General features: G+C 38.5%; 1 protein-coding gene across 3 annotated transcripts in view; it reads right to left on the reverse strand.

Annotated features, from left to right (window-relative positions):
* Nucleotides 1-17587, reverse strand: part of CAMK2D (calcium/calmodulin dependent protein kinase II delta) — a 304759-nt gene extending 287172 nt beyond the window's left edge. For all 3 annotated transcript variants that reach the window (XM_003798167.3, XM_023518197.1, XM_023518196.1), the window contains exons 1-2: nt 16652-17587; nt 14960-15054 (exon numbers count right to left, since the gene is read on the reverse strand). In XM_003798167.3, coding sequence (XP_003798215.1) covers nt 14960-15054; nt 16652-16716 — 160 coding nt within the window. In that variant the 5' untranslated portion in view covers nt 16717-17587. The remainder of the gene's footprint in view (nt 1-14959; nt 15055-16651) is intronic.
* Between the last annotated feature and the right edge of the window lie 313 nt (nt 17588-17900).

A 17900-nucleotide genomic window follows, 5' to 3' on the forward strand; every position in this document is an offset into this window, starting at 1 on the left:
TTTCATCCATGAAAATACAGCATTCCCCCAGGCCCTCTTTTCCTTCCTTTCTAAATTCTCTCCTTTGTGACCCTACCCACTAGCACAGCTTTTATTAGCATCTCTGTGCAAATTAATCACAAATGCTTGCTTCAGACAGGAATAACACACCCAATGTTCAATGGTCTTTTAGAAATTTTAATCTGAGCATATTCAGATTAAATGAGGTATACTGCTTCTACCTCAAACACATGTCAATTCACCTCTGTCATCAGAATCAGTCTTGACTCCCCCTTCTCAATTTGTTACATGAAGACTACAGTTCTGCCCATGACTCAACCTTGACTTCAGTCCTCCTGTGTCCTCCTCAACCCTCAACCCTCATCATCCTCAGGTTTCAGAATGTCTGTAGCTCTCACATGGATGCCAATCTCTCCTATTGAGTCACTGCTGCCAAGTAGTGTCCTAGAGACCCTCTTTAACGCGTCTCCAATATATTGAACACAGCACTGACAACTCGGTAACAGATCTCTACAAGTTTTTAAGCTTTTTCTCCCCCTATTTCTCACACAGATTGTAACCCGTGCCCAGATGGCTGTTTTCTGGTTCTTTCCCGAACACTATGTGAGTTTCTGCATTTACGCTCCTGTCTTTGTCCTCCTGTAGCTCCTCGATCCACCACAATTTCCTCTTCCTCAGTGTCATTTTTCCTGCTTCCTGAACTGAAAGTCATTGCTCCGTACACGGCCCTCCCCATGACTTGGCTCCGGTGCCCCACTTTATCTCCTCCGTGGTTATGTGCTGTCTCCCATTCTTCCAGCCAGTTTTTTTGTGGGAGCTGATCAGATGTTATTACCATCACGCCCCCACAGCTTACTTTTGATTAATACATGGGTTCTCTTTTTATCTGTAAAATAAAATGCTAATCTTCCTTTCTTTCCTCATCAGTAGTAGATATTCCTCCCTGTTAAATGTGAAGCTTCCGAAGGTACATAGTCCTGTAGATGAAAAGTGAGGCAGAGTTTCCTTCCTTGGGGATAAGGCAGGACATAAAAATGTTTTAAAGACAGAACATTTTTTATAGGAGTCGGGTTACTGACCCAGAGACCTAGCCAAATTCCTATTCAGGTAATTCACTCCTATTCCCCTAATGCCTCTGCTATTTCAGTTGAGTAATGCTGCCTCTTCATTCCCTGGCCCGAGAAGGAATATGATGTACACCATGAAACAGCTGCGACATGCCACTGGGGATGGCAAGACTTTCTGGGCACAGGAGTCCCCGAATGTCCCTTGCCCACAGTGCAGAAGTACTGTGAGACCCAAAGAGTGAACGTCTTAAGATCTTTGAATGAAAGATACTAAACACGCGTTAGTGCAAGCTACAAAGATCTTGCCAAGACTCGTTTCTCACTCGTCCTTCCCTTTTCCCCTTAAACTTGTTGCAGGTCTGAATAAATCAGTGACATGTACACTGATGTGAACATGAAGGAGAAATTGTCTTTCCACAGCTAGGTGCTATTTTTAAAACTGACCAGTGTGGTTCACTATATATTTCTAATATTTGTGTTTCAAAATCTGAAGTTATTTGGTTCAGATTATTTCCAAACATATAACCTAAAGCCTCCTACCTAAAACAATTTCTTTTACATTTGTAAAAAGTGAGGACATAACTCCATTTTTTAAAAAATCATCATTTTTAAATGATGATTATTTTAAAAGATCTAAAACTATCTGATTTAAAATTATCTCTGTGACCACGTAGCCAACCCTATTCATGCCTCAGAGTCCTCTCTTCCTCATGTCTGTCCTGGCAGACTGTACACATTGTGATTATCAGTACAAACTGGAGGATGTAGTTAGTGCTATAAGCAATCCAGTACTTGGTTCTCTGTCAACAGAAGATATTATTTCTTTTTTTTCTTTCAAATAGACTTAAATAAGATTAACAAATTTTGTTTGTTTTCCCTTTTCCTGATCATACAGATGTATAGGGAATGGAGGGCCAAAGTCAACCCCAAAATTAAACAAAAGTAAGTCTTAATCCTATTTATAGGAGCCAAATAGTTGTCTCACACAGGTTGTTTTCCTGTAATTCTATTAGAGTGAATATGGTCTGCAATCAGGAGATCTACATTTAGCAAGTAGGAGCAAACTTTGACCCTCACATTCTGTTTATAGTCTGGAATTAGGATTTTTCCCAACCTGATTTTCTAATGACTATTCCAACCTTGAGTCACTATTTTTGGAGACAACAGAAGACTTTCAGCTCTACTTTTAAAGCTCCCACTTCAACTAAAAAAAAAAAATTGTCCTACTAATAATATATATGAATATATTAAGTGTAGCAATGACTTTTTGCCTTTGAGCCACAAGTTATGCAGTCTGTAATATTACTAAACCAGGGGAGATCTTACATATTAATTTTTTTTATTATTGCTAAAAACTTTTGAAAACAGGGCGAATAAATGCATGGCCAAGCCTAGCTAAAGAGGCTAAATATTTAAAGTTGTCTTCTAAGCGAATAGAAGATTTTTCTCTTACTTAAGTCATGAGAACAAAGAAGTGACTATTTCCAACAACCATCTTGTGCTAAATTGTGAACTGTATCATAGAATTAATCTCACAGTATATTTTTGAGCTTTTCTTTAATAAAATAAAAAGGCAATTGTTGAGTGTAGTGTATGTAAATCTCACTGATAAAAGTTCTGGGTACAGGGTGGCACCTGTGTCTCAAAGGAGTAGGGCGCCAGCCCCACATACCAGAGGTGGAGGGTTCAAACCTGGCCCTGGCCAAAAAAAACAAAAACAAAAACAAATTCTGGGTACCTAAATGTGTAGGTACCCTAACCCTAACCCTAATCATAAGATGAAATAACTTGAGAGTCATTTATTCCTTCACTTATTCAATAATCATCTGTGGTGGGTGCCAGGCACTATTTTAGACACTGAGCATTCAGACAGTAAATAATAGAAATACCACTTTTATAGATGTCTTACTTTAGGTTTTGAACAGAAAGCTACAAACTTTTTTTTCAACTTTTCAACAGTCATTAATCTAATATTGCAACTGCAGGAACTAGCTTTTCTTGTTTATAAAATACAAACAGAAATCTCTAGAGCATTTTTAACACACTGGTTGACTAAAAAATCTGTAATTATCCTCCAGTCCTTTATTTTCACTTAGTCACTCTTGTTTTTTTTATTGCCCCAAGGCCCAATAAAACAATGCAAGGTTGATAAGAAGTAAATTATTTCTCTCTTGTCAGCTGTTCATTTCTAAGAATTCAGTGCTGTAAAATCCCACAATCTACCTTATTTAATACCATCCAGCAGATCTTGCCACACTAAACAATTCAGTGGAAGAAAAACTTCCCAACTGTCTTTGCCAATTTTTGTGTGCTTTCATGAAACTAGACATATTAAGTCAATATCAAGGTTAGAAAGTGTTTGCCTCAAGTTCATTCTTTAGTATAACAGCACTTCCAACTGTCTTGTTTCTAATGAACATTTTTTTCATAAAATCTTATTGTATTCTTTTGTGTCAAAACTAGTTCTTTTAGAAACCCAGCTCAGACATCAGCTCCTCTAAGGAAGGTCCTCTAAGGAAAATAAAGGACTAGAGGATAAGGGTCTCTGATCAACCCTACAGTTATCTCTCCATAGCTCAGAACCCAGTAAACATTCTAATTATAAGACTTATCAACCTGTATGGTAATTTACATGACTCTGTATCTGGTCACCTTGAGAGAAAGGACCTTGTCTTTGTACTTTCTTTTTTTAATCCAGCTCCTAGCATTGTAAGCATTTTTTTGTTAAATTGAAATAGAAATTTAGAATCATGTTCCTCAACGTCGAATTTCACTAGCATAAATGTCATTGGCAGAAATTGTAAACCTTGCAGGAAACAATCTAGCAACAAGAATTTTCAGAATATTCACTCCTCTAACCCAGTGGTTCTCCTCTTTTAATATTTCCTAAGAAAAGAAATGTTTACATATAAAATGTTTTGCCAAACAAAGCTTATAGTATGTCAGCCATATCAAGAAGCAAAAATTAAAACAAAAGAAACATTAGCAAAACTAAAATGACTAATTTGTGTCCTCACTCAGTGAACTCAGCTATTAAGAATTCAAAAGATGTATAAAAACATAGGGAAATCTTATAATAAGTAAAAAGGCAAGACACAAAATTATATATTTTAATCCAATATTCCGACAAATTTAGAAAAAGAAAGAAATACGACACAATGTTAATAGTTCTTATATGGGGGAAAAAAACGATGAATATGGGCTTCATATTCAAAATTCTATAATCAGAATGTATTATTTTGATATAATTATTGACAATATATTTATATAATAAAGATATATTTTAAATGGAATAAATAATTAAGATCTACGGCCAGAGTTTATAATTCCCTCTATACAACACATATTGTTGTATTCAATATAAAAACATATGAAATTCACTTTATTAAAGTAATAAAAGATTTATCATGGATAAAGTTTCTACAAAATGGTCAAAATATATAACTGCACTAATTTCCCAAATCACTTTTGCCACTATTACTAAAGCTTTAAAGTCACAGTTTAAAAATATGATTAGGAGGCTTTTATGAGAAGAATATTTTCTAATATGTCAAATACATGTATTAGAATATATATTAGAAATATATCTCTAATTTACTATGTACTATAAGCACCATAAAGCTACAGAATAATGAAATCCCCAGTTCCATGTCCTGCAACATAGCACACAAGAAAAGTGCCCTTGAGAAGGGGACACGAATAAGTGCTTTTCAACATGCGTTCTGTTCTAAGAGCCTTCTGATATTGAAATAAATATATTTTCCTTTTACCAAACTTTTGAATTGACTAACACAACAGATGTAACAGCTGGCCACTAACTGCCTTTTCTAAAATATCAAATAATGACTGGTGTGGTGGCTCACGCCTGTATTCCCAGCACTTTGGGAGGCCGAGGTGGGTGGATTGCCTGAGCTCACAGGTTCAAGACCATCCTGAACTAGAGCAAGACCCCATCTCTAAAAATAGCTGGGTGTTGTGGTGGGCACCTGTAGTCCCAGCTACTTGGGAGGCTGAGGCAAGAGAATCGCTTGAGCCCAAGAGTATGAGGTTGCTGTGAGCTGTGATGCCAGGGCAGTCTACTCAGGGTGACAAAGTAAGACTCTTTCTCAAATAAATAAGTAAATAAAACATAACAAAATAAAATATCAAATAATCTCAAACCAAATTACATCCATAATTTGTATATCCAAAACTCCATTAAACATCACTAAAATGCTTTAAAAATCAACTTCATCAAAAGAGAAATGAAAAAGTAGGCAATCAGCTACCTCTGTAGGATGGATCAAAATTTTTAAATATTGTAATGATGACGTGAGTCTGGCATTATTCAAGTAGTGCTGATAGACAGACCATGAAAATGCTACCTCTCAATAACATGCTTCCAGGAAACTATATACATAGTAAATCACTACTGAGGGTTAGAAAGTGTTTGCCTTATATTCATTCTTTAGTATAACAGCACTTCCAACTGTCTTGCTCGTAATAAACATAAAACTTGCACTTTATAATATGTGCTATGGCCAGGCGCAGTGGCTCACACTTATAATTCCAGCACTTTGGGAGGCGGAGGTGGGCAGATCTCCTGAGCTCATGAGTTAGAGACCAGCCTGAGCAAGAAAGAGACCTCATTTCTAAAAATAAAAAATAGCGGGGAGTTGTGGCTGGCACCTATAATTCCAGCTACTTAGAAGGCTGAAGAAAGAGAATCGCTTTAGCCCAAGAGTTAGAGGTTGCTGAGCTATGATGCCAGAGTACTCGTCTTGGGGAGACAAAGTAAGACTGTGTGTCTCAAAAAAAAAAAAAAAAAAAAAAATGTGGTAAGAAAACAAACACAGAGAAATGAAATAAAAATTTGCAAGTGGTTGCTCAAAAAATTACTAGACTATATAACATTCTTTTCAATAAAGCAGAATTTTCATCAGGGAAATTATGAAATAATTTGTGAACTGGAAATTAATTATGTAGTTAGTATATACCATGTAACCTGAAGCCTGAATGTTCATTTAATTTACCAGTCATAGGGAGAAGCATACACTGATTTTAAGAGACAGAATTTCATATGGTCATTCATTCACCTGTCCCATCATTTAACAACTGCTCACAAGTATCTGCAATATTGAAATTACTGTGCTAAGCACAGATTGAAAAGTAAGCTAAGCAATGTCCACAAGATACCAGAAAGCGGAACATATATAACTGCAATACAAATGTGGCAAGCTCCATATAAAAAATATAAAAGATCTATTCAAAGGACAAAGAATAGGTACGGTGGCTGTGGCTCAAGCAGCTAAGGCACCAGCCACATACACCTGGGCTGGTGGGTTTGAATCTACCTCGGGCCTGCCAAACAACAATGACGGCTACAACCAAACAATGGGCATTGTGGTGGGCACCTGTAGTCCCAGCTACTTAGGAGACGGAGGCAGGAGAATCACTTGAGCCCAGGAGATGGAGGTTGCTGTGAGCTGTGATGTCACAGCACCCTACCCAGGGCGACAGCATGAGGCTCTGTCTCAAAAAAAAAAAAAAAAAAAGGACAAAAAATAAAGAAAAAAAAATACTCTGGCTAGAGGAGGAAAGGAGGGCTGGGACCGGACCAGATATCAGAATATCAGAGCCGCTCATGGAGGAGAAAGCACCTGAAGTGGACCTTCAGAGAGGGAACTTTGTGACAATACTAGGTGTCCTCATTCTACTAGAGGGTGGAGCTGGAACTTCCTTCCTCTGAACAAGCTGCTTACTTTTTCTGGATGACCATTTTCCCCTTCTCTACCAGACTCATTTAACTTATTCAAAATACAACCGGACACTTAAATCTCTGCAGGAAACCTTTCCTGATACCAATCTCCCTGAGCCCATAGCTGCACTCCCTCAAAAGCCCTGTGCATAAGTCTATTACAGCTCTCACCAACTACTCTATTTACCAGGCCATTATCCACACTCGTAGACCAGGTAATATTTGGGGACAAAATCTCTTTCACCTCTCTATCCCTAAAACTTATCAAGCATGCTTGAAAGCCTAGGACAATTAGGGCACCAAGCCCAGGAGGAAGAAATGGGTGAGAACGCTGAAGACGGGCAGAGTGGGAGGCTATATTAATAATGAATTCAGCAGAAATTCGAATCCAGAATATTGCCTCTGCATACCACAAAGGTGTTTATGTGCCACTGAAACATCAAATTTAAATTAAAGACTAATGGCATAATGAGGCATATTTCAGCGATCTGTCACTTTTTTATAAGACAAAATTAAAAAACGAATAAATTTTCACATACTATATTTACATTTAATAAGTTAGAATTACATAAGTCATCTTGTCTTATTTCAATGTGCATACATCAAAATTGTTGAAATATCTTCAAACAGACATAAGCATTAAATAACTTCCTGTTACTCAAAAATTCCACATAATTTAAGCCTCTCCTGGACCTTAAGGGAGAAAGTAAAATTAAATACTAATATATGAGAAGTAACATATTTTATTCCATGTTATGCACATAGCACACAAAATAAACTATAGTTGACTTAGATAATGACAGCATAGATTTTCCATCCATAATTGACTAGTCAACTGAGATCCACCCGTCAATTAAAAAACACCAGGGTATGGAGAAATAAAAAGAGGCTTTTCTCATAAAACAGGGAGGAGAGTGATCAACTCTTGGAAAGATGTAAGGAATGAAGATTAACAAGGAACAGGCAAGTAGCTTTAAAAGTAGAAGGAATGTTCTAGTTACTAAGTGGAGATTTATTGGGGGATTATTATTTCTGAAATAAATATGATAATTGCATCTATCAAATTTTATCTAATAAAAAATTTGAAAATCCCTATGTAATCATTCTAACTAAAGACAAGTAGGGAACCTTTGGTAAAATAATTAACTGCACATAAATATTATATCACAATATATTACCTGTGTATTACCTTTATAATGCTTACTGTGCCTTATTTTTCCAACCAACATATAACTTGACAATTCATGTTTTTTTAAATTTCCACATTTTTATATGAATTCAACACACAAAACAGTGTTGTTCACGAAGAAACTTTAAAGCAACATAAATTCGTCTTCCATTCTTCACTGGGCAAGCAAGGTAAATCAGAACAGTCAACGGATTCCCGGGTACATTTCTCTGGGCTTTGGTGAAAGGGCTGAGTCTTTCTTTCTTGTAACAAGTATGCCCTTTAGAAGAAGTACTCTACGGAACTTACTGTATAGTAAGAAGGTTTTAACCAGTTAACAAATAAGTTTACTAAAACACATCTCTTCTTTAACCATTTCCTACCATTTTTAATAAAATTGTTCACTATATTGTTTTCCTTCCAGAAAATTGTATTAAAGGGGCTGTCTGAAAGTACAATTTGCTTTTATGTTACTGCAACAATTAAAACACTATCTTCTCTCATAAGTTGGATCTCTAACTATATTTCCCCAAAGAAATACTCAATTCCCTACTTTGCAATGGGAATGTAAAATGTATAAGGCTTAGGCCTTTTATGAAGGGCTAGGAAGTTAAGCTTAGTCAATCACATACAGGTAAACAGAGAAAGATTAAGGTAAGTTCTTTCTAACAGCTACTAATGGGATGTGATGCTGGAGAGAGACAGACTTTAGAGCCAGAGAAAACTAGGTTTAAATTCTGACTCTACAACTTATTAATGTTAACAAGAGCCTCAGTTTCCTTTTCTCAAAAATAAAGATAATATTGTTCATCTGGGAGGCTGCACATGGATTAAATAAAACAAAGTGTCTTATAAACACCTGTTGTCACTGAAAAAGTGCTCTTGAAACAATGGCTGTTACTACTTATATTTTTCTAAATTCTTATTACTGACAAAGATGGCATTATTGATTTTCATATTCATAAATAGAGTTCTAGGGAGTTAAAATGAGATTGTAAAACCAGGAAAGGGATTCAGGTAACTAAAAAATATTAAGGTTGACATTGTTCTATGATTGCATAGAGTAATAACCATAGTTAAGAGATTTAAAAACCAAAGCAAACAAACAACAAAGCTGTCCTCTTTCCTCAGTTTCCCAGTCCTGGAGTAAGAGACAGATTATGACAGATGAAAGGTTTATGATTTCTCCTTAAGCATTGCTATATCTATCTTGCCTAGTCTCAGAGAAATTCTGTCATCTAAGGAATGTTTATGTCATTTAAATTAATTTTATTCTAAAACTAACTGTTAATAATTTAGACAAATTTATCATAGGAATAGAAATGATATTTTCATTATAATTAGATATACAAACTACCTGGACATCTGAACAACTTCCTCAAATTTGTTAGGGGAGTGCTTAAGCCCCCACCTGAATTATGGCTTTCTAAATTTCCTTAAGCCCATACCCAGTGAAAACCTTCCTCCCTAAGCAGAAATAAACTTTTCCTCCTTTGAAGGTCCACGTACTTTATTCGTGCTAGCCCTAGAACACCAATTAATATCTTCTACACTGTCTTTTGTATAGATAGACTTTATTTTTCCCAACACTCTGTCCATGGTAATCATTCAATATTTATTAAATAAATACATATAAAGTCACAGGTAAATGTGCTCAATAATCTACGAAATGACTTGAAAGATAAGTTACTACTATAAAGATACTATGTTCTAAAGTTAAAATACTGCTAATACTCCATTTAATGAATCAAAGCGCTGCTTACTAAATAATATTATAACTTAAAATCTTTAACACATCCTCCTATGTAAACAATAATTAAATAATTGATGGCCAATAATTTATAAGAATACTATACACACTATACCCTAATAGAAGGAGAGAGACTTGTGTTAAAATATATATGTGTGTGTATATATATATATATATATATCACCTAAGTCTTAGACACACTGTGAGTAAGCCTCCATATCAATTTTTAAAAATGACTTTTAAAAATAAATTAAAATTCTAGGCCAGGCGCAGTGGCTCATGCCTGTAATCCTAGCACTCTAGGAAGCCAAGGCAGGTGGACTGCCTGAGCTCACAGACTGGAGACCAGCCTGAGCCAGAGGGAGACCTCATCTCTAAAAATAGCCAACCATAGTGGTGGGCACCTGTAGTCCCAGCTACTATGGTGGCTGAAGCAAGAGAATCTCTAGAGTCCAAGAGTTTGAGGTTGCTGTGAGCACCGTGGCAATCTATTGACAGTGACAAAGTGAGACTCAGTCTCCAAAAAAAAAAAAAAAAATTAAAATTCTAGTTAACAAAACAAGTTAAATCCCCAAGTAAAACCTAGTAAACATGTGATTTCTAGTAATTAATAATTATTGACATTAAAAGGTCCCATAAATGGGAAATTTACTATGAAATTTTAATTTTTATATTTTTATCCAATATTTCAATAGAAATGGAAAGTATTAATCTAATTGTATAAACACTCAAAGGTTTCTGGGTCCTCATCTCACACGGTCCAGTGGAGTCTGATACTCACTTTACATATCACAGTGAGGTATCTGATCACCACATTCTTTGTTAGGTTGGTCTTAATGAGGCCAGAATACAGAATAGGTTTTTATTATTCCGGAAATGTGGATATACATTTTTATTATTTTTGTCTCCTAACTGGTTTTAAATACCAATAATATTCCCATTTACCAAAACAAGAAAATAAACATCCAATATCAAGGCTTAAGTAAGAACGTAAATATGACTAAATGTAAGTAAAGGACACAAAACAGCAAGGATGACACATGCCCTGTCCATGCCCCCAAAACGAAGGATTGTGGAGATTCCACGTGCAAAACTAAAAATGATTTACCAATTCCTTCTTAAAAACGTGATTCTAGCCAAGAAACTTTCATATATTCATTTGTCTAAAATTTTTCAAATTGTTAAACCAATATTCAGAACAATTTGTTTCATCTATATGGTTTCAATTCTATTTCCAATTCAGGACAAATAACTATGAAGTTGAACAATTACAGTAATGTCTTGCCTACCTGGATGCAAAAAAAAAAAGTAATAAAAGTTAGTTTTTGACATGTCTTTTATGACATTAAAAAGAAAAAGATTACTTAGGGATAGTTATAGAACACTTAGATTTTTCATGGCTGAGACTTAATTTTGTATATATGGTCAAGTTGTATAAAGTCGTGATTCATTTTCTACTAATATCAAGAATTCAGGAATGAACACAACTAATAAAATCAAAGAATATCAAAATGATTTAACTGCATTATATTTGAAGTTTTACAGAAATATAAAATGAAGCCCCTTTCAACTTTGGCAATGTAGAAGAGATAAAATATAGTTGTAAACAACATACCTTTTTCAAGTTTATATTGTAATATATTCTATTTTATGAAAACAGTGACTTGTCCCAGATTCTGTGTTATAATAACTAGTTTCTAATGATCAAGAAATATACAAGAGGCTCAGTGCAGTTACCCCACCTGTATTCCTAGCACTCTGGGAGGCAGGTGGATTGCTTGAGCTCAGGAGTTCAAGACAAGCCTGAGCAAGAACCAGACTCCTCTCTAATAAAAATAGAAAAACTAGCCACTAGCCAGATGGTGTGGTGGATGCCTGTAGTTCTAGCTATTCAAGAGGCTGAGGCAAAAGGATCAATTGAACCCAGGAGTTTGAGGCTGCTGTGAGATATGATGACACAAGGAAACTATTCAGGGTGGCAGAGGGAGACTTGGTCTCAAAAAAAAAAAAAAAAGGAAAAAAGAAAAGCAAAGAGAAGAAGAAAGAACAAAAAAGAGAAGACACTGGAAGATGAATGTCAAGAAACCATTATTACCACAGAGAATATTTTACCTCTGGGAGGCTTCAAAATATAAGATAAATCACTTGGACTATTTCTTAAAACAGCTGCTCTCAGAGCCATCAGTTGTGGATTCTACGCTGTGATCACAGCTCTTCACTGACTTCATATACTGTGACAAAGCTGCTTACAGTTCTACACATGTCAAAATAGACAGAATATTGAAACAGCAGAGCAAACTGACATCTGTTAAGGACTAACCTAACAAAATGTTTGGGATCCAAATGGGATCATTTCTAACTCTCAAGATGAAAACATGAGGCAAGCATTCTATTATCATGATTCACCATTTATTAAGCATGCTCTCTATTCCTATGTAACAAAATAACTTTATAGAAGACGTAAATTACATATATGTTTATAATACCAAATGTCTGGAATATTTCTATACTGTTTTTTATTTTCACAGAAGCCACATTATATATGATGAATGTACGTATCTACCTGCTGAGTACCATAAAATGAATGTTCTTTCTGTGCACGCACAGGCTAACACAAAAGGTGAGAAATTCTTCAATTGACTCTGAGTTCCCCAAATATGGTGTATGTGACTAACAGCTGAGAGGACAAGCAACTAAAACTGTCTGCTGGAAATCCTTAAAATCTAGGCACAGAGAAATGCCTGGGTGACAGTATAGTTGGATGTGCAAATTTATGCAGGAATGTAGCCAAATTTTTGGTAATTCCCTCCTGGTCTTAGATTAATTAACAATGGCCCTTTCTTTTCCAGTTGTAATGTTATATTTAAAGACATCAGTTGAGTTGAAGGACCTGCCTGGTCTTTAAAACAAGTAGGCTTAAGGCGTAGAGTTACCTATGCATAGAATTTCCAATAATACAAACAAAAATTTGCACAAAATATTACATGTTCCACAAAACTGCTGTACACCACTCTCAAAAATTATTACCTTCGTAAAAAATAAACATGCTATTTTGCATTTCATTCTATAGTTCCTTTGAATATACTCATTATTTTTTAATTATGCTGTAAAAATGACTTATTTGGATCATTAGATTCTCAGAAAGAAGTGTTGTTAAAAGAATTCTTATTTTAAAGTAAACGCTCTTAATACACAACAGATTATTTTTAGTATTTGCTTGTTCTTAAAGTAAATTCTGTACTTAACTCCTTTACAAAGCACCTTGCGCTGAGCCTCTTCTGTGTCCTTTTCGATATGTGGGATGTCATATCAAAAAATGAAAGCATGGTATTTTTTCTTCAAGAATTATAATTTGACATGAGTATAGATGTCATTACACATTCGAAGGTACAAATATCCTAAAGACACCAGCAAAAACATTGCAGGGAAGGAAGGAAAAGCCTGTCTTCTAACCCTTCACCCTAACTACTTGTCCCAAATGTGGAGTAATTACAATCAATAAATCCAGAAGGGAAAAGAAGGCTTGGTGTGGCAGCAGAAAGAACTCTGGTTCTTTGAAATAGAGTATGAACAGGTGAACACAGTCAACATTGAGAAAGTGGGAAATGGGAAGTGGTCAGGGAGGAAAAAAGGCCATCAGACTGGAGAAGACTGACCCTAAACACAGACTGAAGGCCAAAAAGAGTAAAATGTATCTGAACAGGTGGGAGTGTATCTGTCATCTTGGTGTACGGAGTAGGAACTAGGATGAGTGAAGAGGGATAACTGTAACAGAGGAAGTTAGTAAAAAATTGAACCACTAGACTGATTGGAGTGTAAATGTCAAATCGCTGAAAGATGTGAAATAGGTGTTGTAACATTCCCGAAAGAAGCCAGGCTCACATCATTGCCAAAGTACCTAGCACACAGGAGGAAGCAATATAAGCACTGAAAGAATCTGACTACACATTTGCATTTCTCTTTTTCTTTCTTTTCTTTTTTATTGAGTAAAATGTCATTTACACTTTAACAACTCCTTTCATTCTCAAAACCTTCCTGTGGAGTAGAGACTAACATGGGAGCTTGATTCGCATAACACGTTTCTCATTAGTTTTCATACCATGATTCAAGGGTGCTGGTTATTTCAGCATATAGATCTTCCTTAGAATCACATTAAAATCAGATGAAGGAAATTACAAGAAAATGCCATTCAAACGAATAAGCTGAAATGCCAACCTAAACCTAAAGTGTAGGTTAAAAACAGAATTTGCAATAAATATAGAAAACCAATCACAGCAGAGACCAAAAAGCAATGATGCCAGTACGCCAGGAAGAACTTCTAAACAGACATATTGAACGAGGAAAACTAACCCAAATGGAATTTCTTTTCTCATTACTTAAAATAAACCAGGTCACTGAGATGGGTTTACACTGTGATATTTTGTTCATTTTAATTTCATTTTTATTTCATCAAACCATAAATTCCCATGGAAATACCTTAGACACGTGTCCACAATAATTGGAATGCCTCACATAGCAGTATAAGTACTTTTACATGAATTCAACAAAATAGAAAGAATGCAGTGAGATCCCTCCAAGTTTTTTGCTTATGTCAACAGCTACTTTATGAGTATGAATTATTTCTGTGGCTATAACTGCATGTGTAAAAAACATTACATGAATCTGTGTAAAGCCTTAATGCAGAAGACCAAGTAAAGGTCTGAACTACACACAGAAACATCAAAATCAAGCTTAACTTCCTAGAATATAACAATCCTAAGTTTTTTCTTCTCAAAGCCATTACTGTTAAATATACCTTGATGAATTAAGTTCAAGTGTAACTACAATTGAAACATATGATTCAACTGAGCTGTGACCCATTTTCTTCTCAAAAGCAAAAGGGAATTATGACAGTTGTGAGACTTATATTTTTCCATGCCTATGTACTTCTAAAAGTTATTTTACACCAGAGCTAAAAGCAAAATGCACTTAAATGATGATTATTTGCTTTAAAATACAGTGATTTATGCTACTGCTCATGGGGCAGATAGAATTTTAATAACAATTTATTCAATAATAATTATATTTGCTCATGTATTTCTAAACTGGACAGCCCAAGAAGCATTCAGGAAGGAAATAATCTTAATATGTAATATGATACCTAAGTCTAAAATTGAATAACTACATGATATATTTACCAACAACAGAACCAACACGATAAATACAAAATTAACATATATGTGGTTAAAAATACCCACCCCTAGCCGAAAGCTTTTTGGTGTTGATAATTTTGGCAGCATATTCTTGTCCCGTAGAGATTTTCATACATCTTCTCACCACTGAGAATGCCCCCCTGGAAACCAATAATTAGCAAGTCATCAATACGATCAGATCTGGTATTACACTAACAATTTCCAAAATGTGAGCATTTTAAGTGATTTTAGTGAACTGTCGAATTATCAAGTGTACTACAGTAACATCCAGAAAATGAAGGACTCTTCCCGAGAACCTAGGCCTTCTTTAATGTTGAAGAATAAAAGTAAATTTTATTTAACTGGGAGCACACATGATTAATCAACGAAATGAAAGGAACTGCTAATTATGACTGCTCTTGTTTGCCTAAGAAATTTGAAAACATTTTACAATTCACACTCACACAGCACCAAATGCTGAGAAAAATCCTGCAAAGAGCAGAGCTGAGGAGCAGCAGCAAAAAATCTGCTGCCCATTATTTCAGCAGGGAAAAACAATTAATGTGCCTCCAAGTAAGTAAACACGACAATTACTTTCATTAAAATATAAATCTTGAGCACGTTTGTGTGTTTTCAACACATACTGGTATGGTGATTTCTCTATGTACCGCTTGGGCTGGGGGAGGGGAGAGATTTGAATTAAGCTGATCTTCCGACATATTCTCCATGTTTTAACCGTAGACAATATATAAATATATAATTTTCATTCCATTTAAAAATGTGTACATGTCCTGTAATTCATCCGCATAAACCCACAACATACACATAAGCGCACCCCTTTCATAAGTAAGAGCCCAAACTAGCAATAGAAGAATTGGCTTTGGGATTGATGCTACATAAATCCACGTTCATGGCTCGGCCCCCAGGTCCCTCTGCACAGGTCCTCAGTAGGTCTCTTGTCTCCTTCCTGAACATCTCCAGGTAGTTCTGCCCAGCCGAGAGCAGGGGGTGGTTTTATACAACGCTAGGCTACCCTTGGGAAGCGCTCTCCCAGTCTCCCGAGAGCTTTTTTCCGCTGCCTATATAAATAAATCCTCTGAGAACGCAAAGGTGCACGCGTAAATCCCAGAAAGAATGACGGTGAGGGAGTAATCTAGTGCAAAGAATCATAGTGCGTACGGGGCAGGGGTCGGGTTCTGTTAGGTGGCCCTTTTCCTGGACAGAACAACTACTAGATGCGAAATGGACTCTGCGCCAAGTTGAACTTTCGGCATCAATAAATATGGCACCGTCTGAGGCAGTGAGTTCTCATCCGTACGTGGGTCATACCGCCGACACGCCGGCTAAGCAGGAGGCATCTCTATTTACAGAAAACATGATCTATGTTGCATTTTACATGGGTTCTAGTTTCCTTGCCAAACACACATCCACACGCGCTCACGCACGCACACTTCTCAGGATGACAGCTACAACTGCAGAGACCATAAATTTACTAAGTCTCTCGGTGCCAGAGGGTTGGGGAGCCAAAGAAGGGGGATTATCAGAAAGGGCCACAGTCGAGGTAAGGGTCCTTCCCTTTCTGTTTCCTCCCCTTACTAACACAGCACCTTCCCCAGAGCTGACAAACCGTGGGCCCCTTCGCTCCCCTCTGGTCTTTCAAACTCCCTCGCCCCACGACCGAGGCCGGTGGGTCAGGGGCAACCTAACCCGCCCTCTGCTGGAAAAGGGGACGCGCAGATGCCGAGCAAAGGCGCTTACTTTCCGAGCTCCTCGAAAAGCTGATACTCGTCCGTGAACCTGGTGCAGGTTGTGGTCGAAGCCATCCTCGGTCCGGGCTGTGCCCTGGCTGGGAGCGCGACCGACGAGAAGCTAGCAGACGCGCGACCAACCCCGGGACTGGCCCCGCGGCGCTGTCACCCAGTGCCGCCCTCACTTTCCTCGTCCGAAAGTAGCTCGCCCGCGAGGGAGTGTGCGCAGGGGCGGGGCGGGAGGGGAGATGACCAGCAAGGGTGGCGTGGGGTCTCCTCCCCACAGTCCGCCGAGCCTCCTCCTCCTCCTCCTGCGGGCCTCGCTTTCTCTTCAGGACGTGCCACCCGCCCCTTTTCTAGCCCCTCTCCCCAAATGTAGGGGGCAAAGTACTCAAGAAGAGGGACCCGGGAAACGGAAAAACAGCCGGGCACGGGGCGAGCAGCGAGCAATTGCGAAATGATCGGCACTCGGGCAGGAGGGGTGGACGCAGAGGGGAGGGAGCCTGAGGGGACAGCGGCAGCGTGCAGAGGAGCCGAGGCCGCAGAGCCCGGAGCGGACAGGACGGTTGGAGCCCAGCGGCAGCTGTCAGCAGGCAGCGGCAGCAGGCAGGGGCAAGGGGCGCGCCGGGGCTCCGGCCGGCGTGCGCGCCCGGGGCGGGCCTCCCTCCGGTGGGCAGCGGCGGCGCTGGCAGGGCCAGGCACTTCGGCGGCCTGGCACTCCCCACTAGCCCGCGCGGCTTCAAGACGGCGCGGCGACAGAAAGAGCGCTCGGCTCGGGCGAAACCTCCTCTTCGTCCCCGGCCCTCCGTCTCCTCCCCCGGCGCCTCCTCCTGCCGCTCCCTCCGCCGCCAGCACCCCCTCCCTCGCGCAGCCCCCTCCTCGCTGGTCCCACACCTCCCTCTAGCGACTCCAACCCTGTCCCTCCACGGATCGCTCTCCCTCCTTTGGTCTCACACATAAGCACACCCGTCTAGGGAGAAACCAGGTGGAAGGTGAATGATGTGTGGGAAAGAAGCTTGAAAAGAGTTTAGGCGAATGAGGCGAAAACATCAAACCCGCAGAAAGGATCCTGCCCAAATCTGGGGCTGATAAAGCGGGAAAATGCGGGGCAACTCGTGGATGCCCCAGAGCTGCGGCCAAGGGCCAGGGGAGCCAGGGCTAGGGCCAGTCCACGCCCCTATTTGGGCACGGGACACTGGGACCTCTCTAGGCCGGCTCCGGGGCCACGCTACCCGGTGGAGCAGAGCGAGGGGCGCAGC

This window comes from Otolemur garnettii, unplaced genomic scaffold (assembly GCF_000181295.1).
Source record: "Otolemur garnettii isolate 467f Iridium unplaced genomic scaffold, OtoGar3 scaffold00129, whole genome shotgun sequence".
NCBI lineage: Eukaryota > Metazoa > Chordata > Mammalia > Primates > Galagidae > Otolemur > Otolemur garnettii.